Below are 26,911 nucleotides of genomic sequence, written 5' to 3' on the forward strand. Positions count from 1 at the left end.
CTGCAGAAGGTGCAAATCTGTTTGTCAGCACACAAATCTCACTGCCCCGTGCAACAACCACAGCCTGTATCACCCGTTCATCAGCCAAGCACCAACCTCTGCCTGACGAAAACCTACTTGGGCAGGAGGAGTGCAGCTGGATTTCAAATACCTCTTGGGAAAAGACAGAAACCAGAAATCTTCTCCTGAAACGTTTTATGGCTCCAGAACAGGCCTTGCAGATTTTATTTCAGGTGAAGTCTTGAAGGATCAGGACCAAACCTACTAACAAGGAGTGGCTACCTGCAAGAACATGCAAGCACATCATCTTGCTGCTGCACATGAAGCTACACGTGTTCTGCTGTGATTCACAGAGCCCCATGAATAGAACTGAGTATCCCTCCGCCTCTGAAGGGTGTCAGATGCCACCATCATCATTGCTGGACTCAAGATTAAAATGGTGGTGTTAAATGTTTGGCAGTTCAACACAAAAATGGTCTTTTATTCCCCCTGCATCAGGGACCACAAAAACTTGCCCTCTCAAGGACACACCTCAGGGAATGTTTTTCCTGCACTCAGTTCCAGTGAAACTGGGGGGGGGGGAGGCTACAATGAGAGCCCCAATTCAAAGGAAAAAGCAAAGAATCATAATCGTTCATGCTAAAATGGCAACAGTAGCTGCCATTGAGGGTAACTCCTTCAGAGCAATAATGTCTCCTTGGCCCCAGAAATAGTAGCTAAGGTGTAAGAAATACACTCAGCAGCACACACCGCTGCTGTGTATTTCAGGAAAGCATTAAAAACACCAGGCAAACAATATTTGCTCACTTGAAATTCAAGATTTATGCTACAGCTTAGACCCGCTGATTGATTGCACAAGCAGAGTCAATAAAAAGAATCAATATCAGATGCTCTGCTGAAGTACACAAGGAATTGAGGGGAAAAGACTTGAAAGCAGCAGCAACTGTTGTGGTAGAACAGCAGAGACACTTGTATGTTTACAGACTCTTTAGTCCCTCGTGGCTTGAGAATTAGCAAAAGCCTCTCTGTACCAAGACTAAGTAAAATAAAGGAATCTAAGCTCCTCTACCCCAAAAAGGGTCTTGCTGGAAAGCTGGCCAGCCTTTTCAAACACACCCCAGATTTCACCTTCCATACAGCATCATCTCCTGTCCAAGGCTGCCAGCCCCAGGGCCAGCAACCCACACACAGCATCGCTGCACTGCACAGGCACACGTTTCTTTATGGGCAAAGCATCAGGATCACTGTGGAACTACCCACAGGGGAAACCAGCCTGACACTGCAGAAGGCACAAAAACCAGTCCCATTTTTTAGTGTTTGATCTGGAAAACCTGCAATGTCTCAGGTAGGTGCATTATCTTGGGGCTAATCCTCCTGCTTTCCCACTTTAAAGAAAGAAATTCAAGTTTAAGTAGCTGTGGAACATTGTGAACACTCTGAGCACTTTATAACCTTCCCATTATTCACCCAAACCCAGGCAGCTTTCAGGAATCCAATAATAATGAACCTCAATATTAACTACATCATGTTTACTTCTCCAGTCTTCTAAATCTATCTTGCAGCACATGAAGCTTTCCCCCACCTCAAAGAGCTCATTAAATCCTGTTTCATTGTGGCTTTGCTGCAGATGAAGAGAGGACACTTTACCTCTGCAGAAGGGGAGAGGAAAATCCCAGGAGGCACTGTTTTCCGAATTGGCATGGCACGTGAGCAAGGCGTGTCCTTCCAAGAAGAAGCCTGGGTTACAGCTGTATCTCACTTTGTCCCCGATGCTGAACGTCGTCCCTTGCTGAATCCCGTTCTGCAGCCTTCCAGGATTTCCACACGTGTGACTTGGGAGAACTGCCAAAGAAAGTTGCCTCTGGTTAGGGATGGGGTGTTGTACCCGAGCTGTTGGGTGAGGAGAGGGGAACCCAGAGGGAAGGTTCATCTCAAAGGAAAGGCATCGCTTCAAATGACGAGTGAATAACCACAGAACTCACCCTCCTGAATGGCACCAGAATTCATCAGGTCTGTTACAGTTAACATTTAAGCACCATTTCTCCCAAAATACATGTAAGGAAGTAAAATCATTCCCCAAGCAACTGAGTTGGAAACTAGCTCCTCTCTTTCCTGACCCATTTTATACCAGTTTCTACACAATACTCCTCTTTCCTACACCACCACCACCCCCCTGCAGCTCTACCCATTTCTCACAATTACAGCTGATTAACACCCAGAGATGACATTCCTATTTCAAGTAATTTCTCAACAGACCTTTACCAGGCACCCCAAATGCTGCTGCAGTGTCAGCAGAACTGTGCTACGCCTCAGAACCACACAGAAGACAGCAAAGCTGTAATTAACCACCACTGCCTGGACGAAGAGAGCAACACTTCACCCCACAAGGATTTGCATTCCATCACACCCTGTGCTGAACCAAGTTTTCACATCTTTGCATCAAACTGGACCCTGAACAACCCAGCCAGGCACAGCCCTGATGAAGGCAAAGCGGAGTCAACTGAAGTTTCCATCAGAAAGAATAAGGACTACTGGACCACCAGATGGAAAAGCTGCAGCTGAAACACCAGCAAAGCCTCACCCAGTGCCCCGTGCAGCCGTTCAAGAGAATAAAACTCTATTGGTTCCCATAAGCCACAAGGCAATCAAAAAAGATCCACTCAAATCATGGTTTTAGAGCACAAAATAAAAATCCAATGAAGACAACTAAAAGACAAGACCAACTTAATCAAATTTGATTCAGGCATCTTGTATTATTGTTCTGTTTTCATTAAGGTTGAAACATCAGAGGAAGGAAAACACCAAAGCTGAGCGATAGTTTATCGGGGGAAACAATTTTGTCAGGGGCACGAGCAAACCCAGAGCAAAAGGAGGTTTAGTCTGCAGCTCTGCCAAGGAAAAGAGGGGGATCAGAAGGAAAATGATACGCTGCATGCAGTAGAGTAAGACACAACCAGAACACTGCATAAACACGTGAAATAAAGCGTAAATCCCTAAGTGATAACTGATGAGGAGACCTCTCTGTCCTGCTGTGGGATGGTGATTTAGGACCAGGATGGAAACATCCCTGGGCATTTCCCCACCAGCAGCCCTGCTTCCCCTTGGAGCGGAGCTCGGGTGCCCGGGGAGGGCTCTCGACAGCAGACACGCAGGCAGCATCCCTCGCAGCGAGGGAAATGAGACTAATCTGTAATGAACACAGGATAAGCCTTCCTGCATCCAGACAGGCCACCTTGTTTTCTAGTTAACCCACCTCCAGATTAAACGCACCCTTGCCACCTTAAACTTAATTAATTTGAACAGCACACACAGCTCGACTCCTGCATCGCTTCAGCTTCGTTCCCCTGTCATCACCACCAGCCCTCACCTCGCATCCGCGTGCTGAGCAGCCACCTGTCCCAGGACCCCAAGAGCCCAGAGCCCCTGGGACACAGTGGTCCCTCCATGCACCAAGGGGCCAGGGACAAGCTCCAACAGACAAGATTTCTTCCCTTTCCTCCCCCCTCAAACACCATTTTCATCCCCCCACAACGTGCCTGGAGCCAGGAAGTTCAGCAGCAACTTTCACACAGAAATATTAATGATCACACAGGTTCTGTAAGCAGGAAGATACTATCAGGGATGTCAGATGGGTTGAAAAGCAGTGTAGAACTAATGTTTCATTTTCTGTAATGATACTCAAAACCCCAATTTAATTAAATTACCAATGTCACTTTTTTTTTAAAAAAAATGAACCGATTTCTGCTTTTATGCTCCCTTCCTTGAAAATTAATGACTCGAACTTTGCTATAAATAAAAATCTATCATTTTTAAAAGTCAATCTCTAACACTAGCTGCTCTCTACTTAATGAACTGTGAAGAATCAGACAACCCTGACCTGCATCGGATCTTAAAATCGTACTTGAAAAACAGGATCTCATTTAAAAATTCTGCTTCATTTGGCTGCCTCAACTGAAATCTCGTTCCAGGACAGACAGCACACACAGGCTTTGGGGGGGAGGTGACATTAACTCCTTGATTGCTCTGGATCCAGCAGGGTTCCTGCAGGAAACACTGAGCTTGGATTTTTATTTTTTAAAGCACCTGAACACCACTGATGAAGACAAAGACTTCTGCAGTTTGCTGCCTTGTGGACCGAGAGACGGGCTTCTGAAGAGGTTGGTGAGACATCTAGAGCTGGGTTTAGCACAAAACCAGAGGGGGAGCCACAAGTCCTGCCCTTGAGGCAGTTCCACAGCTCAGAGTGGCCATCCCCCCGGAGATGCACTCATGGAGCAACACCTTCCCTCTGGAGAGGGATGGGAAGGGTCAAAGGACACACCATCCGCGCTTGTGACAGAAGCCCTGCAGCAGATGACAAGGCAGGAGCCCAAAGACGCGAGTGAGGGGCCGGAGCTGCCCTCACAGGGGTCACTCAGCACGGGAGGTCTGTACAGGCCTTGGATCCGCTGCCTGGTGTGACACCAGCACTGGTACAGCCACCCCTGTCACAGCAACGGATCGGTGACTCCACTCCAGCCTTCCTGAGAAGAGATAATATTATTGCTCATACTTGGCTGCCTCTAACAGCCAGACTCTCTGATTGCTTGAGAGATTAATAGAACTGTATTATTTACATCAGATGTCGCACAGAATAATATTATTAAAGCTTTGTCTTACCCATTTACCAATTCCACTGTAGATTAGTAGCACGGATTTTTTTCCTCCCCATAAAAGCTTTGTTCCCAGCAATCAACATAATATTTTCCAGTGATTGTATGGAAATGAATGCAGCCACAGACCAGATTTGTACAGATGAATAGAAGGTCCTGTTAGTCATTTTGTAGCTAAGTGTGGGGTTTTTTTCCAGTGATGAATTTAGAGCAGTTTATTTTATTTGTCTTGATTTGAACAACTGCCAAACCTCTATCTTATTTTATGACAGAAGAAAGGAAATAGGATTATCCTGTTGCAGTTGCACCTGGAGAGCTCCTGGACATACCCCAAACATTGGCTGTTCACTCGGGCTGCCCTCAACACCTCCTAGGCACTGACATCAGGGTGCCTCTACCATCAGGTTGGGCTCTTTTTGTCCCCACACACTCTCCACTGATTTATCACCCACCCTTCATCTTACCCCAGCAGCATCCAAAATCTTGTGTGTTACGGAGCAATGAAAACGTTTCCCTCATGGAGCTGCTCTAGGTAAATATTATATCCCAATCTATTAGTACAAGACCAGAGATGTCTCTGAGATTTCACAAGGTGCTGCTTTGAAAGTCAACTGAACAAACTAGAAATGAAAACAACAACTTTGAGGAATTTCCACCAGCCATTCCTACGAGCTGCTGACGAGCTGCATCAGCCAGAATCACTCATCTGCCTCAGAACCTTCACACCATTCACCCACTTCAACGTTTACCCCTATTTCCTTCTGCCCTTTTCAACAGCCTCACTACCCTGTTCCCAACTCTTCTCATCCCCAAGACCACCACACTGGAAGTTTTCAAAACCAGCGGCTTTCAACACCTCATACTCCTCAAGCCACGTTTCCTTGTTCCAGTTCACTCGAAATTAATTAGTAGTTTTTAAGTCATTAGATGTGACTCAACGCATCCTTGGACAGCAGCCCACCATCAAAACACATTCAAGCCTAATCACATCAGCCTTCCTAGAGCCCCAGAGATCGTTTTGTCAAGAGACTGAAAAAAAGAATGGGGGGGGGGGAATAAAGGCAGAGAGATGTTTCTCTTCCTGCTGAGCACATGGATACCCTGGAGTTCCCTCATCAGTTTAGTTAGTTTCAAATGGAACTCAAACACATCCCTAGCTTGCTGACCATTCTCAAGAGAAATCTTCTCTGTTTCCTATTCAAATTAATCTTCAGCTCCATTTTCTCAGTTTATATTGTTTGAATATAAAATAACCCCAACATTTAATACATCCAGCAACTGCATTCCAGTCTATTACCCTATTTACATAGCTAAGAGAAGCTATTTTATTGCTTGAATTATCTATGGTAGTTTACGACAGATATTTCAATGCTATCATTGTTCTAACCTTGAAATCTTATCAAGGAGTGCAACTTTTATGATATGAGGCCATACATTATCTCCTCATTCCCAACCAATTTTCATTCCTAATAAAAAAGAAGAGAAAGCAAGCAAGCCACGCCAGAGCAGGCACTTACAGCTCCTGAATGCAGTTATTACAGCAGGAAGAATTTATAAATCCCAATGAAAGGATGCTACATGGAGCAAGCAAAATAACAAAGCCATTGACCTCAACTTCTTGGCTCAGTCATCACAGTGCACTCATTCCCAAATTAATCTCCATTATGCTCTTTCAAGGCTTCTTTCCGTTTTCCTGCACTCTGAATCATGTGGGGGTCTGAATCTAGCAGGGGGTTGGAAGGCAACTCATCCAAGGGAGTCAACAGAAAGGTCTTCAACAGAGAGGTCTTCAGCAAGACCTCCAGGCTGGGCAGAGCAATACCTCACTTAGAAGACAACCTGTATGAAATCTATTACCTTCCTAGAAATTCAAGGAGAAGATCAGACTCTTTAATGAGTGTATCTCCAAGATGTCCATCACAGCTTCCAAAATTAACCAAGACCCCTGTGCATGGCGTGGCCAGTGCACCCCTGGCCAGCACAAAGGGGAACGTCAACAGGACAGGGAGAACCACACCAACCCATTTCCTCTCCCTCTTCATCCATCACTTCTGGGCCCAGGTACCACAGGGATACTCCAGGACTATTTAAGACTTCTCCGCAGTGTGTTTGGAGCAATCTGTTTTAGTTCAGAAGAGTTTTAACCTTCAGAATAAGTGTCCAGTGTGCGCTACAGGAAAGGAAATAAATGGTATCTTTTTCATTTCATTTTATCCTTTTTTATGTCATGATTCATTTCCAGTACAGCCAACAGAGATAAAGCTAAATGGAAACTATTTTTTCCCCTCTAATATTTCTTTGTTCACTAAAAACCAGCCAGATAGTTACTTTTGGATAATAACAGACCAGAACGGTTCATCATCCATCTTCTTTGTGGTAGTAGTTCTAGGGCTTTTTTGGAAATTCATTTTCAGTTTTCAATTTACCTTCCTGGAACAAGCTACAGCAACTTCAGTGCAACTTCCAAGAGCAGCACGCAAGCTGAGACAGGATTACTTGAGGTCTGATTTAGCCATCCCACTACAGAACTAGGAAGAGATTCAAAACATGAAAGCAGCAAGATCCTGGGAGATATGGCAACAAACAACCCCACCTATCTTCAGAGATGCAGTGAGCAGGCATCCTTAACATCCAGGACTTCATTCCACTCATCATTTATTCTTTTAAATAATTGTGGCTGCTTCAGAGTCCAGCAGAGGAAGCGTGGCCAGCAGGAAGATGCAGATACCAAAGTCTGGCTACAGAATTCATTTGCTGGGCCCTGAAGAACACCACCACGCTGGCAGATACTTGGTTTCCAGAACCAGTGGTCTCCCTACATGTCATCCCAAGCTAGGATGCTCTCCTGCATCAGGAGCCTAATCAGCCAGGCACTTGACAACATGCTTATCTGTGAACATGCTCCAGTCCTGCTGCTTCTCAGTGCAATGACACTTGAACACAAGCTTAATGTAAAGTGTGTGGTTAAGTGTTTTGCTTTGCAGGAATGGATTTAAGTGTATCCTTAAAGGTTTCATTGAACTGGCATTTAACAGCTGCAGAGTGACTTGGAAAAAAACTTCCCTAGGGACGAGGGGTAGTTTTACATTAGTTTTCTCTCTTCCTCCCCAAACTAAGGTCAACCATTCCAAGGGAAACCTGCATTTTTTTGTAAGATAAAAGACAAGCCAAGAAAAGCAATACTGCAGCAGTTATCAGCACCAGGAGTCAACTGCAGGAACCAAACGAAAGCAGAATTAGAACCACAGCCCTGGAGAATTCAGCTGCCATCTCAGATCAAGCACCTCGCTCCATCGCTCACATCAGGACTGAAAGGCAAGGCACCAGCCTGAAAAAAGGGTGTCAGATTTGGAAACCCAGGTTTGAACCAATGCTATCCAGACACTGGGTGCCAGTGTTGGTCTGCTCTGCATTTCACTGGAGAGCATCCCTGGACAAAGAACGCTCTTTGTTCTGGTAAAAAAAAAGCCACTTCCAACTTTAGAGCCCACATTGTTTATCTGCTTATTGATCTTCTCGAGCTATTGGCTGATTACCCAGAAAGAGAAACTGTAGCCAGCTACATCCCTTTTCATAAATATTTCACAGCAGACGAAGGGCATTCACCACAACACATCATTCCTGGCTTCCTCAGCCACTTCTCTGGAAGCAGCAGGTACAAAAGCGCAGGGCAGGAGCAGCCCCTGCCCGGGAACTCTGAGGTGTTGGTGCTCCCCAGGTCTCACCTACAGCACTATGCAATCCCCGGGCCCAAACACCCCACCAACCAAGTCTCCACTCACTCCAGCTCTCATGCAGCTCTGTTTTCCTTCTATTAGTGGCTTCCACACATCCTTCCTACCCCTCTCTCCTAGCTTTGAGGCCCTTCACGAGGCAGCTGGGGATCACACCCCCGCGACAGACTGAGTTAGCTCACAGCTACGCTGAGGTTAAACTGAGAGTAACCCTTTTCCTCGGGACTGGGGCCAGGAACTCCCATAATTCACAGCTTCCACTCAAACTACGTTAGATCTGGCTCACCCCCACAAACACACAGGAAACAACTAGTTTATTTTCATTGCTCAACTGCCTTCCCAATTTATTCCTTCCAATGAATTCCCTGCAGTTCTCTTTTCTGTACCATCTCCCTGTGCGATTTAGTCCAGGTGATCCTGCTCTGGCAGGGGGTTGGACTAGATCTTTCCAGGTCCCTTCCAACTCCCAAGTTAGGAAGTCTGGTTGCTCAACACAACATAATGGCCAACACTGTTGGCATAACTACCTGGGACATTGAATACAGAGCAGCACCTGGACTGATACTGAATGATATCACCCAGCTTGCAGGGAAACACCCTTGAGAACAGAAAAGGTGAAATATTACACCCTTGAGTAGAACAGTGAATAGTAAAAGGAACCAGGAAGGCTGAGCTCCCAGCACAGACACCTCTTACTGATAACCACAGAGCAAACAGATCAGGATGGCGCCACGGAAGAGCCCACCGAGCCGCCGTGGCAATTAGCCACTCATCTGCTTCCAGCACTACAGATTCATTATTAATTTGCAGTCATAACTGATCAAAAAAAATAATCTAGAAAGTAATTTTATCCTCTTCACTGAAAACAAAGTTAAAGTGATCTAATTATGTCATAAAAACATGCCTGGGGCTCCGGCCGGCTTCCTAAATTCACAGGTGCCTACCTTGCACAATTTGCCACGAGCATAATTTGCAAGCCACGCAATAACATGCACTCATCTCAGAGAACAAGTTCTTAGCCCCACATGGGACCTCCCCAGTCCCTGAATATATTCAGAAGCAAGAGCTTATCCTGACTCCAGGCGCTTATTCTGACTTCAAATCCTTGCCTGGTACTCAAAGGTAGAGAACACGGATCCGGGCACTGAGATCTGCCCTGTCTTTTGGCTCGTACATCCCAACTTATTGAATGGAAGTTAGAGAGACATTTATGCTAAAGGTTGGTTAGGGCAGACATAACCCCCCTAAGAGTGATTTAAGGGGGAAAAAAAAAAAATATATATATATATATACACAGAAGGGAAAGAAAAGCAATAGCCAAAAAGCCAGAACAAAATAAATCACAGCTTGAGAGTTCTGAGTGGACGTCAAGAAATATCCCTCAGCAGAAGGGAAGTACAAGAGGCTGTTCACAGGCTTCCCCGGGACCCCATGGAATCACTGTCCTTGGCATTTTCAGGATGTGGCTAAACAAAAGCAGATGCCCTGATACAGCAGTGGTCAGCGCTGCTGCTCTGAGGGGCAACCTGCAGCACAGCCCTCCTGCCGTCCCTCTGTTCCGGCCATCAGGAGAACATCTACTGCTTCCAGGATCCACTGGCTCCTTCCAGAGCCACCGCCGTGCGCATCCGGAACCAAAGCACATGAACAACTAACCCTGCACCGCCTCCGAAGGAGTTCTGCTCTGACACAAGGCTGGCCACTCAAAGTCAACATCTTGAACTTCAGTTGGAAGGTGACTCTCCTGTCACTTCAGAGCATGTGGCTCGAAGGATGTGGGTGTAATCCCAGGCGCTTTTGAGACAAGACGTGGCTGAGCTGCACTGGACGCCTCTCAGATGCTGCCAGGCCAGATGCAAGGCAGGTGCCACAGGGCCCCTTGCAGCCCATCTGCCAGTTCAGATTATTACCAGCCACTTTGAGACCTCTGCACTGACACATGTATTTGAGAGGGAGGGAGAAGCATCCAGCCACCCACTTTTACTCCAAGGCTAAACCTGCGTGTATGCAGAAATACTCACTGACACTCTGCCTTGAATAGAGTATGATGGTCCTTCAAGGAGACCTTAAATGTACCAGGAATTGATGCCCAAAGATGCTACAAATGAAAAATCCATACATAGGTGGTACAAGAAAGGCATCTATTGTATAAATGTTGTCATGGAAACAGGATAGAGATTTCCTTTAAAGGACACTCGGAGCCCACCCCTGCAATGAGACAGGGCTGGGACTGACCATAGAGAAGAAGATACCTCAGGACCTCAAAGCTGGCCTGAATCTCGTTCTGCTACAGTGGGCAAACCTACACATTGCTTAGATTTCACATCACTCACACTAAAGCTGAATGTTTTGGCTCTGATACTGTGACTCTGCACTGAGAAAAATAAATTGAAAGAGTTCAAACAAAAACACTGTGTCAGGTTCCCACATGCAAATAATGAGGAGGACGAGAGGTGAGCTTCACCCAGCATTCAGCATCAAACAGCTCAGAGGTCACTGTTTCCACTCCTGTTTCCCCTGCAACTTGAATTACACAGTGTATACACAACAGCCCGAGGGCCAGAGACAAGTCCTGCTTGAACTTCAGGTGGGGAGCATGGGCAGCAGACACCCCAAGCCACCCAGCCCTGCATTCTCTATGCAGGATGCTCCTGCTGCAGAAAGGAAGGAACAAAATCGCTTTATTAGAGAGTTCTCTCAACCCTTGTACCACAGAAGAGGCCAATACCCAGCTTCTGTGACTATCAGTTTACGCCTTGAACATTTTCTATTAAGAAAACACTAAATCTTAATCTAAACAGTCTTGGGCTCTTGAACCCTTCAAAGAGCTGATGCACATCCAGGCAGAGCATGGAAGCTCAATCCTGTCAATCCCTCACGTTGGAAAGACGAATTTACACAGCACCTATCTGACATGCAATTCAACCCAAACCCAGTAAAGCCTCTTTTCTCTGGAGCTCACACCAGGAATTCAGAGGGGAAACGCTGGGAAGTCAAAGCAATACTTGAGTGGAGAAAAAAAAATAGGGCCCAATTGTACAAGATAAACTAGAGAAGGTGACACATGAGCTTCATGCTCAGCAGCAGCTTGGTAAAGCTGGCAAGGGAGTCATGCAGTGGACTTGTCTGTGACTGCCACCACAGGCTTCACTGTACTGGTTCAACTGAAACAGGTATTTTTAGACTAAAACCCTTTATGAGATTTTCACCTTATTACTGTTGCATTCCATTCATTATATTTTTAATCATGTCCAAACAACTGAGCTATTAAATAAATTCCAAAGCAGCACAGCAGGCTGGGGCTTACACAAGCTAAAGATCAGAGCAGTAGGAGAGAGAAAGGCTACTTGGGATGCAGATTAAACTCTCCCATCCTTGCAAAGCACAAAGCAACTGCTGGACTCAACTGCCGTGCTCAGGATTACAGGCGTTTCTCAGCCCCATCTCCTGCTGACAGCCTAAAAGACATTCAGGATATGATTCACTTGATAAAAGTTACAGGTATTCTGCAAAGAAGGAAGAAAGTCGCAGAAGTATCCTCTTAGTAATGTTCTCCCCACCGCAGAAGCCTTTGTCAGCCTCCCCCAGAGCATCTTTCAAGTGCAGGTTTCAATACTGAGCCCTTCCAGACAACTTCAGCGTCTCCTACACCACCTCGAAATGAGAAACTCCACAGTGCTGGGACCACAAGAGAGCCACAGCATGGACAGGCAGCTGGGCTCTCACAGGGATTACAGGCTGCTGCCTGGTGGAGTTTCTGCCATGACACAGTGTCCTAGCGCTGGAAAGGTACCCGAGGCTCGAGTGAAACTGGATCTAGTCCATGGTAGAGACATAACAAGAAGCTTAACACCACGTGGCATTTATATAATATTTTGTATGTTCAAAGCATCATTTCAGCATTACCTGCAGCTCAGGGGAGAGGTCTGCCAGGCTGGAACTCTATTTGGAATTAATTCCCATGGGAATTCTGCTAACATGGCAGAAATGCTGTAAAACCAGACCTGCTTTGGGCTAGCACAGTCTGTACACTTCCATTGCAACCTGTGGTCCCCAAAGACTAACAGACACTTCATCAAACTCTAAAGCTTTCCTTTTAATTTGATTCCTAAACAAGAGACATCTCGTTATCCAAGACACTTGTCTGCTGTCAGCACCACAGCCTGAAACCAGAACTCCCTGGGAGAATGAATGGCCATCGTTTCTCTACACACAGGTTGCACCAGGCTTTGCCGTGCTTTGGTCTGATGCACTTGCAGCAAGAGAAGATTTTTCTGTAAAATATAAAAATCACAGCTGGTTTTGCCCACTGAGAACCTGCTCACACATAATTACACGTCTGGAACTAGAATCCTGACTTCCATTAAGTTTTCATTTCCACTCCCTTTCTTACCTACCAGCCTCCCAGTAGCTGGACACCAAGACGCATGTGTCACCATGAAAACAGGAAGGGATGGAGATGCTGGGAGGTGATTTAGGATAAAGGCATAAAGAAAGCACGTACAGACAACATGGCCATGTATTCACAACAGAGCACAACTGCTAATGAGATTACAGTATGAAATACGCTAGCACAAACTCATTTTCCTCCCACTGTATGTTCCTGCAAGGCTGGTCTAATTTTATAGGATGAGAGGTTGCGTGGGAGGAAGAGGATAAAAGTGAGATCAATGATTGTAAGAAATTTTAATTAGCATAAAGGTTCCTCTGTGTTAGTTTACAGAACTGAAAAAAACATGACAAAATGTCTGGGAGATTCATTTCAGAGAAGCAAGACCTGAATCTCTGCCCGGGACACTGAAAAACATACAGACACCAATTCCTGACACAGCACGCAGAACAAACCACCCTCTTTTCTAGGAACCCACAAGATAATTTCAGAGTCACCTTTGTGTCACTTCCATTAGGACTATGGAAACTCTTGTGCTGTTTTCTTAGCAGTGAGCAGGGCTTATGTAATCTTTTAATATAAAGAATTCACTTGATGCCAAGCTGCAGGGTCTATTCTATTAAAATACAGGATCACTCCAAGCGCTCAGCCTCAGACAGTGCTGAGCTCTAGCCAAGATGTATGAAGCATGAGCACTAAAGTGATTAGTCTGCAGGAGGTGAAAATTCATGGAATTTAATGACACAGCACTGAAAAGCAAGCCAGCAGCAAGTGCTCCAGCTGAGGGGGAAAAAGCTAGCATCTGAAAAGGATAAAGGGGTCAGAAAAGAGCTGAACCATGAGATGTTCCCACAATCAGAAGATAAATGGACAGACGTTTGCACCTTGGTCTACAGATGGTCAGCAACTGAGCACGCAGCCATGGAAACACCTCTCAGCTTGCAGAGTGGGGAACTACTAATGGAAAGACAAGCATGAGCAGGGGAAAAAAACACCAAGGAAAAAAAAAATCACAGAATTAATGTGTTCTTCAAACTCCTATGAGATCCCATTTCCACACAGGCATCTCAAACAGGGCACCAAGAGAAGTTATGAATCCTGGAAAGGGAGAAGAGGAAACTCATCGTATTTCAGTTGTTACACAGTACGTAAATAAGCATTTGAAAGGCTAATGGTCTTAAAAACCATCAGCCAGAAATAACAAGCTAAAACAGCTCTGCAACTCGCCACTTCTTGCAGCAATAAGCTCTAATGGATTAGCTGGAACCCATGTTTTTATGCTTTTTATACCCACCCTCTTTCTTTTCTTCAGCTTTTGTGCTCAGCTGAAAATATCCAGCCAGCCATCCCATCCCTGCTGTTTATGGAAGGAACGACAGAACTGCCAAATTCCCCTCCCTCCATTCTCAATTGCTTATTATCAAGAATGGAGGCCACAATATTGAAGAAGCGATGTGTATTTATATCTCTCCAGCAGAAAGATCTATTTTGAATGAATGAGCTCATATTTCTTCCCAGTCTGGAATCTACTAATGGTATGTGGTTTGTCATCTGGATTCAGTGTTTCCCAATACAGAAATACCTGGAGATGAAGATCTGACCCAGCAGAGAAGAAAATATGGATTTACACCAATGCAATAAACCACTTGTCATCGCTGTAATTGTAAATTCCTTTATTAATCCTAGTGCAAGAGGCACACAAGACTGCTTAGCCTTGAAAGGAGTTGAAAAGATAGGAAGAAACAGCTGGAACCTCTGCTGTACAAACCAGCCCAGCACTGAAAATGGACAGAAAAGGAGTTGAGTGGCAGGGGGGTTGGAACTCGATGATCCTTGGGGTCCCTTCCAACCCAGACCATTATGGGATTCTATGACTGAGTGCATCCTGGGTGCACACAGAGCAGCTGATTCCCCATCAAACCAGACCAAAGCCCAGTACAACATCCCCTCACCGCTGCAGAACAGCCCCATAGCCAGGAGACTACTCCTAGACAGGGGAAACACCCTCAGAGTCACATCAGAACAAGGGGACTTGAAGTGTAGGGAAGCAGAATGAGTTACCTTTGAGTGAAAGGTATTTTAAAAGACCTCATCTGTCAGTTGGCTGTGGCCAGGGCTGAGGGAAGACTCCAAGGAGGCATGAGGAGGGGTAAGACCAAACTGCTCAGCTCCATCCTTACAGGGGATGAGTTTCCAAGACGAAGCACGGCGCTGCCCGCAGGGCACAAGGCAGTCACCGTGACTTTATCAAGTAACTACTATAATTTTCATGCAAATAACAAGAATAATCAAGTGACTCTCACAGCTGTGGCAGCCTGAAGGAAACAACAGCTATGAGCTGATCAAAGCAAGCAGATGACCTCACAGAAAGCACGTTCAAGATGCTATCTGTCCCTATGCAATTCGTTTGGTTCAGTGAGAGCTAAAAGGAGAAAAAATACCTCTGACTAACCCTGTGGGTGAGGCTGCCACAGACTGTGCCCACCAAGAGCCCCCCCCACTATCATCTGGCCGATATTCAAGGGGCCACAGGCCCAGGGATCCACTTCATCCTCATTTCTGACTCTGCTGGCACAGAAACACAGGCAAAACACAGTTGCCATCCCTCAAATCTAAGCAGCAGACAAGTCTGCATGGTCAGGACTGAAACTCTCAAACAAGGAAGATCAAATCATCAGAACGATGATTTCTGTGTGTTTGGGGGGAAGTGGGGTGGTGTCCCTTTTCTATTAAAGCAGAGTTGGCTTCTTATCTCCACTGATTGTAGGGGAACATCCCAAGAAGGAGCTTTCAGGCAGCCTAGTCAAGCTAGAACAGCTTCATCTCTCCAAAGTGGCCATGGCTGCTGTTGTTTTGGGGTGTGCATTGTTGCTTTTCATGTAAAACTCACAGGACATGAATTAACTTTCACACCATTTAATCCATATTAAATTTAGTTGAAATTCTAAGTTAAAATTACGAGTACACACACACAGGGCAGCACAGCATTCCTCCCATCTTTCAGAACCCAATCTAAAACCAACGTGATTAATTTTATGACAGGGATACTCAGACTCAGCACATGAAAATCTATGCTTAAGGACATAAATGCCCTTAGTAACCCACGTTTTACTTCCCAGCTATTGCATAAATTAGAGGTTATACGCTTAACTCCTACAAACCAAATGATTTCTCTTATAATGAAGTTTATAGAGCATGTCACAGGACTGGGATGGATGGATGACGATGCAAGCCAGGAACATCAACTGAAAACATCCATTTTGACCAGCTGCAATTGGAATAAACATGTTCACTGCCCAGAGAAATGTTTTCTCAAAGCATCCTCTTCACTGACAGCTAACCAGACACCTGGTAATCTGGGGTGAAAAGGTTCAGGATGCAGGGATGCACTAAGATCACAGGACACTGGGTGCTGACACCATTTGGAATTTCTCCATAAAGCCCAGACAGAACAGGCACAATACTTGGTATTAGAACCTGATCTAGTTCTAGAGAGAGAGGTTCAGTTTCATTCCTTACAAAGGGGTGTTGGTCATATCAGACCAATATATCTAATAATTAAGCACCGTTAAGTAATTAAAGTTTTTGCAGTAAAAACGCAGAATCACTCAACAATCATTAGGGATTAAATACTCCCCGTACAAAAGAGAACGTGTAAAAGCCAATTTTCAGGAACAAATTGGAGCCCGTTGCAGTTTTCCATATAAAATTGGGGAGAGCCAGACTGTTTACATTCAATTTCACTATTTTCTGGGTTTTGCTTTCCCACCAGAAGTATTTCTCACTGGCCAGAGTTACCCAGTAAATTAAACAGGTTGGATAATTTTCCCTAAATATTTTAATCTGTGCTACATCTAGTTTTTCCATTTTGTTTTTAATTGTTGTATTCATTTAATTCATTTTACATGCATAAAATTATATATACCAGGCTTAACTATCATCTAAACAACATGCCTCCCAAGGCTTGGTAAAGCAGAGCCTCAGAGAACCATGGATGGGACCTGTTTGTGCTCCCACAAGGTGAAAGCAAGCCAGGTCGTATTTATTTCTCTCTACATTTCAGGGATTGCTGATTGACAGGCCCTATTCTTATGAATAATAATAATAATATCACTGAGTCTTTCTGTGCTTGAATAAACCATTGTTTTTCCTCTCTAATACCAGGTTAGGGCTTACACAGAAGACTCCAAGAGCACAAAGCCACAGTGACCTTCCCCACCTGAGCAGGAGCTGCTGAAAGTAACAGCTGATAAAAACCAGAGCAACCAAGATAAGGCTCCAGCCATCCCACCTCCAGACGCATCAGCCCACAATAATCTGAATAACAACAAACTCAAGATGATGATGCATCCTCCTCCTCCTCCTTTAAAGGGCATTTCACCTCTCCACTTCCCATACTGGGCAAAGAACCAATTTGCACTTTCTGCACCAGTTATGTGCCCTGAGACTCCCTGAACAGAGCCCCAAACGCTGAATCATCTCAGATCTGGACAGCAAAGCAGATACCCATGTGAAAGTACATTTTCATCTCAGTATCAGCAGTGTTGCAGGTGCTGTTTCCTGCCACCTCCCTCGAGCCGTTGTTCACAGTCTCCTCACACAGCAGCAGCTCAGGCTCCCAGTGAAGCATCGCTGCCTCTCCTCAGCCTCAGATATCTGGATGTGGCATTTTCCAGACACATGAGCTGTAAGCATGTTCAAGTAAATGCCTTTTTCCCCTGCCCAGTTTTTAGATACACTAATGAACAGCAAGAACTGCACAGGCAGTTGATACTTAAGACACGAAGAAAATGTTAAATCAAGAGAAAAATCATCTTACACACAGCACACACAGAGACACCCTTTCTATTTATATATAGGAAGCTGAACCATCCCCAACATAGCTTATATCTGCATCAACAGCTTTTGTGCAGCGCAATACAAAACCCCTTGAGTCAAGGCATGGAAGAATTAGTGTAATAGAAGCAAAGAGCTCCATCCATGAACCTCTCCACAGGGCCTGACAACAGCATTTCAAGGCAAAACCCAAAACAATTGCCCAGCATCCTCCAACATGTGGAGCTTTGCCAGGCTTGGCCACATCAGTCTGCGTTTGATTCTGACATGGCACTGACTAACAAAATACAAATCACTGATGGAATAAAGCAGAGCCATGAGGAAAGGGCTTTCTGCTGGAGGGGTCCCTTAACACACACCATGGACAACTACAACTTGATTCTCCTTGTTAGACCTCCACAACTTCCCAGACTGAATTTGGAGTTCCTCAATTAAGTAACTGATGTGTTCCAAGTGAAGAGCAGCGGGTCTCCTTCCAGCTGCACACAGCAGTCCCCTGCTCCCAGGGTTTACATCTACTCATTTCAGCAGAACACAGCCTGCACAAAGGGACATGCAAGGAGGAGGGGGTTTGGTGGTGGGGGCTTTTTTTTCCACATCTTAAATGGCTGACAGCTAATCATACTGCTTCCTTCATCAAAATATTATTCAAGGTGAGAACGCAAAGCAATCAGAGAGACACAGATCACCAGGTAGCATGTGCATTCACTTCTGGAAGCAGAGATAAAGTTAATTAAATACTCATTTAATTTGTATTAAGATGGATTCAGCCTACTTGAGCTGATCAAACCCCTAAACCAAAAGGTATACTGCATGTAGTAGCCTTCTGTCACCTGAAGATGCATTAACTGTGTGGTCCCATACATACATATAGGCTTTTTCATATCATCTGCCTTAGCTCTCAACTTCTCCTCTGCTTTTCGAACTGTAAAGCAGGTTACTGAACAACAGGAGAACCCTGTCTGTTCCCCAGAGGGCAGGATGAGCCCTTAAGAGCTGTTGGGATGTGCAAGACACCCCTATGTGACACCCTGTAGCTCACACGTTGACCATATGCAGGAGTGATGAAAAGACCAAAGTGATGTGGTGGAGGATATAAGAGGTCAAAGCAGGGAATACAGACAAGAACAACACCCACAAAGAGAGAACACCTCCACCACTCTCTGCCCTGAAATCCCTCCTGCTGGCCCACGTCCTGGTCATCTGAAGAGGAGCTGGAGGTCCTTCTGCTTCTGTTTCATGCAAGAAGCCACCGATATGTCAGAGCTTAAGCTACAGACAGAGCAGGGCTCTACCCAGGAAGGTGGGTCCTTGGAAGTTACTGACTTATTTACAGTCAGGTTCTACTTGGACAGATGACATTTTAATCTCAAAACTGGAAAGAAATACCAGGGGCAAAGAAAAGGGGAAGGATTTACCATCCAGGCTAGGTGGATTTGAACGGATTGAGAGGAGATGTCTCACAGGAGCTTAGATCCAATCAGCACACGTCAGAGGATTTTGCAGGATAGGTTTTCCATTCCTTAGTCAAGCTGGCTTCCTTTCAGTGTCTCTGCAATCTGCTTTTATTTCCCAGCCATCACTGCTAGGAACAGCAAGCCCAGCTCACAGCAAGCCACTAAAACCAATGCTGGTCAGCCAAAGCACTTCCTCTTCCTCAGCAGGAATCTCTTTATCTACTTAAAAGTCAACTAGTCTCTGACTAACAGAGAAAGTGGAGCTTCAAGTTAATTCTTCCTGTCCAAATTAGTGGATATAGACAGCTTTAGTCTGTCTTCTAGCAACACAGACACAGAGCTTCCACTGAAGTACACCTGATCTGTGTATCACATGAAACATTCATGGGCCTAAATCAAGATGTAGGCACCCAAACACATATCTCACTAAAGAAGAAAAAATATGAGCCACTGAGAGCAGCTTGAGATGATGAGGAGTCTTGCTGAAGTCCCAGCTGGTGCAAGACAGACACAAGCTGATCTCTCCAGCTGAGGACCAGCCTGCAGAGCTCCTTTCTGTACACAAACTGATAAATTTTATACACAGTGACCTCTAAAATTGCATTTGTGAATCCCATGGAGCAGGAAATGTTTTCCAGGCTGGTGGATTTCTGCAGGCAGCTACAGGACTGAACTAGTATTCAAAGCTCTGGTCACATCAGAGCACTGAAATAATAAAGCCTGTAGTTACAGGGAGCTCTCTTCCCTACCAAGGTGTGGAGTTCCGTACAACATCCTGAAAGCAAATTAAATCATAATAAAAACAACTAAACATAGCAAACTCTCAGAATGCAAATAGAGACATACAGTAAGGAGCCCCAACACCAAGGACACAGAAACTGTCTCCAGTGGTGGATGTGGACCCTCAGAAGTGTTCTACAGAGGGAACACAGGACAGGCTGAGTGAGGTCAGAGGCTGGGACTGAAGTTGGATCACTGACCACAAACACTTTCCAAACAGGAAAATGAAAGACCAGGATTCAGATAACTCAAAAGAATTTCAATGGCAGCATATTTGGAAGACAAACTGACCAAAACCCCCCTCAACACTCACTATAATTACAAGCCACATCAGCCAACTCCAGCTATGAAGAGAATCTCCATAGCTTTTGGGAAGATCTTTCTTAATTCTCCCAACCTTGATCTACTGACAACTGGGAAACCAACATATGGAGAGTAAGTAAACCAAAGAATACCAGCCATATTAGCAACAACAAGGCTTTTTTTCTCCACAGATCTGAGATGCTACCTTCAGCATCCCACCTTCCTTTTCATAGCTACCACGCTTGTACCTGCTCTAGCACAGTGTGCATGTGTGAGGATCAAATGGTGATGAAGGACGGACAAGCCTTTTAACCAAATTGGCTTGGCAGGAAGTCTGAAATTCTCACACAGCTCATTAGCAGTGACTTTTTATGGAAATGTATGCTGAAACAAAACCAAACGCATCTAACAACCCCATGTTCTGCAAATAGATTCCTTGATTGAAAAGAAATGGCTCTCTATTATATGCAAGGGGGAGAAAAAAAAAGGAGCAAGGAGGGAGAGGAAAATGAAGGTTTTAGGAAAGAACCACCACAATGAGAGTTTTTCATTAAGTACCTCACAGTGCTGTGCTGAGAATTCCAGGTACTGGTCCCCAGTGCCCTTCCCCTGCCCAGGCATATCCAGCAGCCCACAGGTCAGGCACATCTATCTCAAGCACGAAGAGCCCTCCAGTGCCAGACATCACAGAAGCAGCAGCAGGATCAGTCACACACGTTCTTTATAGTGCTTCAGCACTGCTTCCACACACTCTTCTCCCAAACCAGCCCATAAGAACAGACACACTGGGAGGGGTGGGGGGAGGTAGCAGTGGGACCTCCTTGACAGCAAAGTGCCCTGTACATTAGCTGAGCAAGTGTCACGATGTTTAAATGCTCAGTGCTGGAACCTATTTGCAAAGCATTAGCATTCCTGTTCTCCTGCGTCTGCACTGATTGATCTCATTTGCATATGCAAATCAAAAGCCAGTATGAGACACTTAATATTCCCTCGACTTCATTTAGTGCCGCAGCAACGCGGGTCAATATCTCACTCCATCCTCCAGTACGTGGGGAGGGTTCTAGCTGAGTCAGCAAATGCTAATAAGCTTTGCTGCTTTCAAGTCTTAAAATCAATTAGTAGTATATTAAGGCAGACTTGCTGGGAGCTCATTTAAGTAATAAAAATCTTTTGTATAGCTAAAAAGAAAAAGAAAAGGAAGGTTGACTCTTCCTCCCCCTGTTCCCCAGGGAGTTGTTTTAATCTGAAGTCATCGTGGAGAGCAAGGCATCTGCTGCGTTCACCCAGCACAGAGCTGCTCTGCCATCTTCACCAGCTTCAGAGGGAAAGAGGCAAAGGGATCCAATAAACACCCTGCCTTCAGGACAGGTTTTTTCCCCTATGCCTGTTCAAACAATCCTAAGGAACACCAAGAGCATGAGGAACCCAGAGAGCAGTGTATCCACAGCCTCCAGCCATCCACCACTGTGTTCCTGACACTAACCCTGCAACAGCCCCTCACCTGCGCTCACACTTGGAGCAGCAGCTCCAGGCTGTCACAGCACAAAACATCCTACACAGGCTCACCAGTCCTAACACCACAAGCTTCTGGGACAACGCACAGCCACAAGAAGCTGCATCATCAGCCTGCAGTCCAAGCAAACCCCAGCCCACAGCCTCCCTGCTGCTCAGGACATCATCCATGTACAGCAGCTTGAAACCCCCCAGCCAAACCCACACACTCCACGTTAGCTTCCCCATCCCAACGCATGCTCAGCACCAGCCCTGCTCTGAAACTCAGTGACCGCACCAAGAAGATCCACCACGACTGGAGCAGGCACAGTTGACACCAGCCCAGTACCACTCAGAGCACAGCCAGTGGTCACTGGCTTGCTGCCATCTGACAGCAGACAAAGTACAGACAAGGTGACTGTCAGCAGTGGAGATTTTAAGGTATTTCCCCTCACTCAGACACAGATTCTGCAAGTCACTGGGCCCAGAGCTGATGCTTTGTTACTCCAGAGCTACAAACAGCACCAGCCAACAGGCACTTGACCTTGAGCACCAAACAGCATCTCAGCTGGCAACACAGCTCACCTCAGCTTCACGCACCTCAACACCCACCCAACCTAAGGAAGGGCTCATTCATAACCAGGCACGAGTATCCCTGGCCACCCATCCCAGGGAGAGGCAGCAGCCAGCACAGCTATTGACACTCATTTCATCTTCACCTTTTGCTGTACGAGCACTTGGCTACCTGATGTAGCACCAACACCGCAAGGGGCAAACACCCGGATGGCTTCGCTTGATTCTACTTCAGCAGATTTATTGGGCATCATCTGCAAGTATCAGCCAGAGCAGCACTGACACTGGTTCCTGCCAAGGCTGTGAAAAATAATTGAGTCACCACTGTCATGCCAATTTGCTGCTCGTTTCCCTTTCAAGGCTGAAATGCCACTGATGACTGGAACACGCTTCTGACCACAAGAACTGTTTCCTCCACGGAACAAAAAGGAGTAAACAGATAGAGATAAGTGGAAATAAATAGCAAAACAGGGTTTACAAGCCAATTTTACATCTCTCAGGTGGGTTATTGCCCTTTACAAGTTGTTTATAGAACAACCGCTCTGAAATACTTCTGAATTCTGAAGTAGTGGTGGTGTTCACATCCCAGCTAAGGCATCAAATCCACATATTCATCAGTGGCAAAGGGGAAGCACGAAGGACTGGCACAAACTGGGGCTAATTTGGGACATGAAGCCCAGTTGACTGACTTAAACCAGATATTTTACTACTTGACTCATCAAGTTTGCATCCACCACTCCCAGCACGTGACCCAACAGCAGAGTTGACTCTGCAAAATCCCTTGTTTCCAATCTGCATATGGCCCATTAGCTGGAACAGTCGCTGCACGTTGGGAGCAGCTGATGACAAACAAGGACACGGTGACAGAGCAGAGATCCTGGGGAAGAATTCCAGAAAGCATCCAGAAAAACAAATCTGAAACCCTCTGAGAGGCAAACCCATTGCCAACCAATTTTTTTACATGAGGTAGAAAACACTTAATTGGAGACAGAATCAATCCAATGCTATGCTTTAAATCTAATTATAAAACTACTTCTCCTGCAGACACTCCACTGTGTAGAACAACGCTGTCACTCAATATTATTGACAATGCCACGCTGCCTCAGTGCTTAGTTGGTACCTTGGTTTATCATGTAGTCCAAATACTGGTACCTTGCAAACAAGCAGCAAATTAAACCTCACCGTGCTGACTCAATAGCTGCGTGGTTCAGCACAGTGCTGATATTCCCAAGGCAGCCTTATGTCCCTGAAAGGGAAGCAGGGAACACTGCGGTGCAGAGTCCTCACCTGCTCCTCACCTCTCCATAGCAAAACGGTGCTGGATGTCCCAGTAGAGAGGGGTAAGAAGCACAGCTGCTGTGGGGCCATGTTATCCTCCAGCTATTAGGTGTTGGACAGTGACATCTCTCTGGCAAGACTCCTCCTGCTTCCTTCCAGGTTTATCTCGAGTTTATTGCTGCCTGAACACCACACCACCATGTTCATTATGACCAACCATGTTTTTTCAAACCCCCCCTATATTAAAACAGACCACAACATTTCAGACATCAGAATATCAACACTCAAACATGATCTGTGAGGTTCTTGCTTTGTTCCTAGAACAGTCATCTCTCTTACAGCCATCTGGAAACAGCAACGTGACTCAAAACAACTCAACTCATCCACAAACCTGCTAAGATATAAACACTAACAGCAAGATAGTGACAATGAGCATTATGGAGAAGTGCCTGGGGCCAGCACAGCCAATTTAGGATCTCAGCTGCTGAACTCTTTGGTTGGTTAGAATGCTCTAAGCAAGTTACTGCAGCAAGATAAACTAACATAACAAATTTTGGTACGTAAATCAGATGAGAACTCCTGGTTCACCTACACTGTCCTCTGCTATTTCACTGCTTCTCTACATGGTAGACCTAATACAGAAAATACAGGCAATTTCTCTTTATAGCACTTGATATCATGGGCAACAATCAGGATTTAAACCTTTTGGAAAGGTTTTAAGGTTCTGCAGTTCTACAATGCAACAGACAGGAAGTTTTCTAAAGTTTAAATTCATTACAACTGTTAACAAATTAACTATAAAAAGAATAATATGCAACAAGCACAAAAAATATTCACTTTAATATTTTTACCATCTATTCAACACAACTGATTCCATCAGCAGGTTCAGGCTGCAGCTCCTGGACCAGCAGCACAAGCACAGCTGGGCTCCCTGTCTGCACACAAGCTTGAGACACATGAAAGACACTGTAAGGAACCAACCAACTGTACTTCTCTGCTGTGAATTTCTTCAAAACAGTAACAAACATCTCAACGTTATGGTGCCAAAGCCTCTTAGAGGCAAAGGGGCATTTTGAACCCACTGTTTCAGTGCTGGCACCGCCACTTTACAGCTTCCCATGCTGTTCCTCTCCATCACTACACACTGTGAGGGCTGCAAACTTTTTTTTTAATTAAAACTTTAATTCTCAAGCACAGTGCTCCAATAATGAAAAGTCATCAGGGGGATTCAGCATGGAGCTCTGGCCATTGGTATCTTTAGGAATCGTTTCACCAGTTCCAACCACCATGGAACCAGTACGTCCAACAGCATAGCCTAATGCTGCTCCAGCTCAGAAAAACCCACCAAGCACTCCTCACCCCAACTCAGGAAAAGATTTAGTACAATAAATATTGTCTAAATGGGAAAACACTGTCAGTATACAAGGCACATTTTGCATTTAGCAGCTTTGCATTTAGCCCACCACCTGTGGGCTTTGAAAAATTAGATGAGTATTTCCCAATTTATCAGAGGACGTCACCACACTCCCTTGAAGAATCCACCTTTTTTACCAGGTTGGGTTTTTAGGTTTCCTCAGGTGGGGTTTTTTTAAAAAAACCATAACCAGAAGCTGATTTGAGGCTCTCTGTTTTCACAATAACCCTCAATACTCTGCTTCCAAAACCAGGGAGAAACTGAAGTCAAATGAATGTCTCAGGCCAACAGGAACAACGCAGTTTCACAACTCATGCACAGTGACAAGACACCCACAGAGCAGCCCAGAGGCAGGAAACCTCCTTCAGGTTCAGCAGAAGGGATGGTCAAAGAGGGACAGGACCCAATTTTTAATTGTATTTTCTAAATACATACCCAGGACTCCACAAACAGCCCCCTGAAGAATGTGATATTTGTGCTTAAGAGGAGGGTATTTATTATGAAGGAAAACAGCACCATTTACTTGGGGCTGTTTCCCTCTGTATTTAAACGCTTCTAATTTCTTAAAATAAGCAGTGTTCTTCTAGGGATAATTGTTTCTTTTCAATCAGGCACTTAGTGTTTGCAGCTATCAAATTTGTTGCAGCTGTAATCAAACACGATGCCTCAGAAAGGGAAATCTTCACCTACTGTGAAATCTGGCTGGATCACACAGCGCTGCCTCTGCAGCACCCCAGCCCAGAGCACTGCTGTCCTTTCCAGGGGCTCCAAACTCAACCTGGCTTTCAAAACAAATAAACTAGCATTAAAACCTCAAAGTTACGCAGACAAGGGTTCCTAAAAACATGTATTCAACATCACTGCAGCCCTTTTACATCTCGCTTCCATCGCTGCAACTCAAACACTTAAAATCTCATCCTGTTTGAGAGAGAAACTGAGGCACTGTATAAAACCATGACTCATAATATCAACACAGGAGGACAGGGGCAAAGCTGAAGCGAGAATCTAATCTCTTACTGCTCCAGCTGGGAATGCAAGCCACAGCAGGTGAAGAAAACATCTGGCTGGCTGGCAGACCAAGGAAGGACCTGCTGCTCCGGGGACATGAATACCATGTGCATTCTGCACTGCTCCATGAGCTCAACCAGCCTCTGCTCTTTCCTGTGCTTCAGCTTCCCATCTCCATGACACCTTTTCCTCTTTGCTCCTTGTCTACTTTTTCTTTTCCCTGCATTCAGAGCATTCAGACGTTGGGCTCCAAGATGGGTCCAACAGGGATGCTGCATCACTCCAATCCGGCCAACTATCAAAACACCCCCAGGGTCCCCAGACGTCATAACACACGGTGTCAGAGCAGAAGGACCTTTTGGGCAAGAGGCTCAGGCCCTGACTGCTTGTTTAGTGTTCAACAGACACCCAGAGAGTCTGGGGAAGGTCCAGCACAGCCTGGAAAAGCATTAAGTTTCATTAAGCTCATGAGCCTCAGTGGTTTATAGCATCACTCTCCAGGTGTGTACGATCAGGAGCAGGTTTGGGTATCTTTCCTGAAAGCCCTTTCAAGTTTTCATACCCTCAAGACTTACAAGGAGCCAAGAGGTAACAGTATACAAATAACATAGTTTTATATCTACATTAGTAAATGAAAAAAAAAACCCTTGCTATTCATCATGAACTGCTGTTAGCATTATTGAGGAAATGATGTGGAATTTATATCAATTCTCCCCTTATTGTAGAAGACTTGCCCGATTTATTTCACATGTCAGCTTAGTATGTATTCATCAGGGGTGCAGCAGCAGCCATTGCAATTAATTTCCCATTGGAGGCCAGGCATGTGACTTAATATTAGCTCCACACATCTTTAGGGGGAAGCAATAAATGGAAGCATTGGTCATTTTCAGTCATTAAATCTTCAGAAATATTTTTCACAAGATGAGACTGTCAAGATTCACACCCTAATAAAATTCTAAACTTGGATTATTTATAGCTGTCTCTACTTCAAAAAT

At 45.2% G+C, this 26,911-nt stretch overlaps 1 protein-coding gene across 1 annotated transcript in view; it reads right to left on the reverse strand.

Annotated features, from left to right (window-relative positions):
• CSMD2 (CUB and Sushi multiple domains 2) overlaps positions 1–26,911 on the reverse strand; it is a gene marked incomplete at both ends in the record, with an annotated part of 270,482 nt that overhangs the window by 197,839 nt on the left and 45,732 nt on the right. The window contains one exon of the mRNA XM_084274397.1: positions 1,648–1,842. Coding sequence (XP_084130523.1) covers positions 1,648–1,842 — 195 coding nt within the window. The remainder of the gene's footprint in view (positions 1–1,647; positions 1,843–26,911) is intronic.

This window comes from Gallinula chloropus (assembly GCF_964237585.1).
Source record: "Gallinula chloropus genome assembly, chromosome: 22".
In the NCBI taxonomy this organism is placed as follows: domain Eukaryota; kingdom Metazoa; phylum Chordata; class Aves; order Gruiformes; family Rallidae; genus Gallinula; species Gallinula chloropus.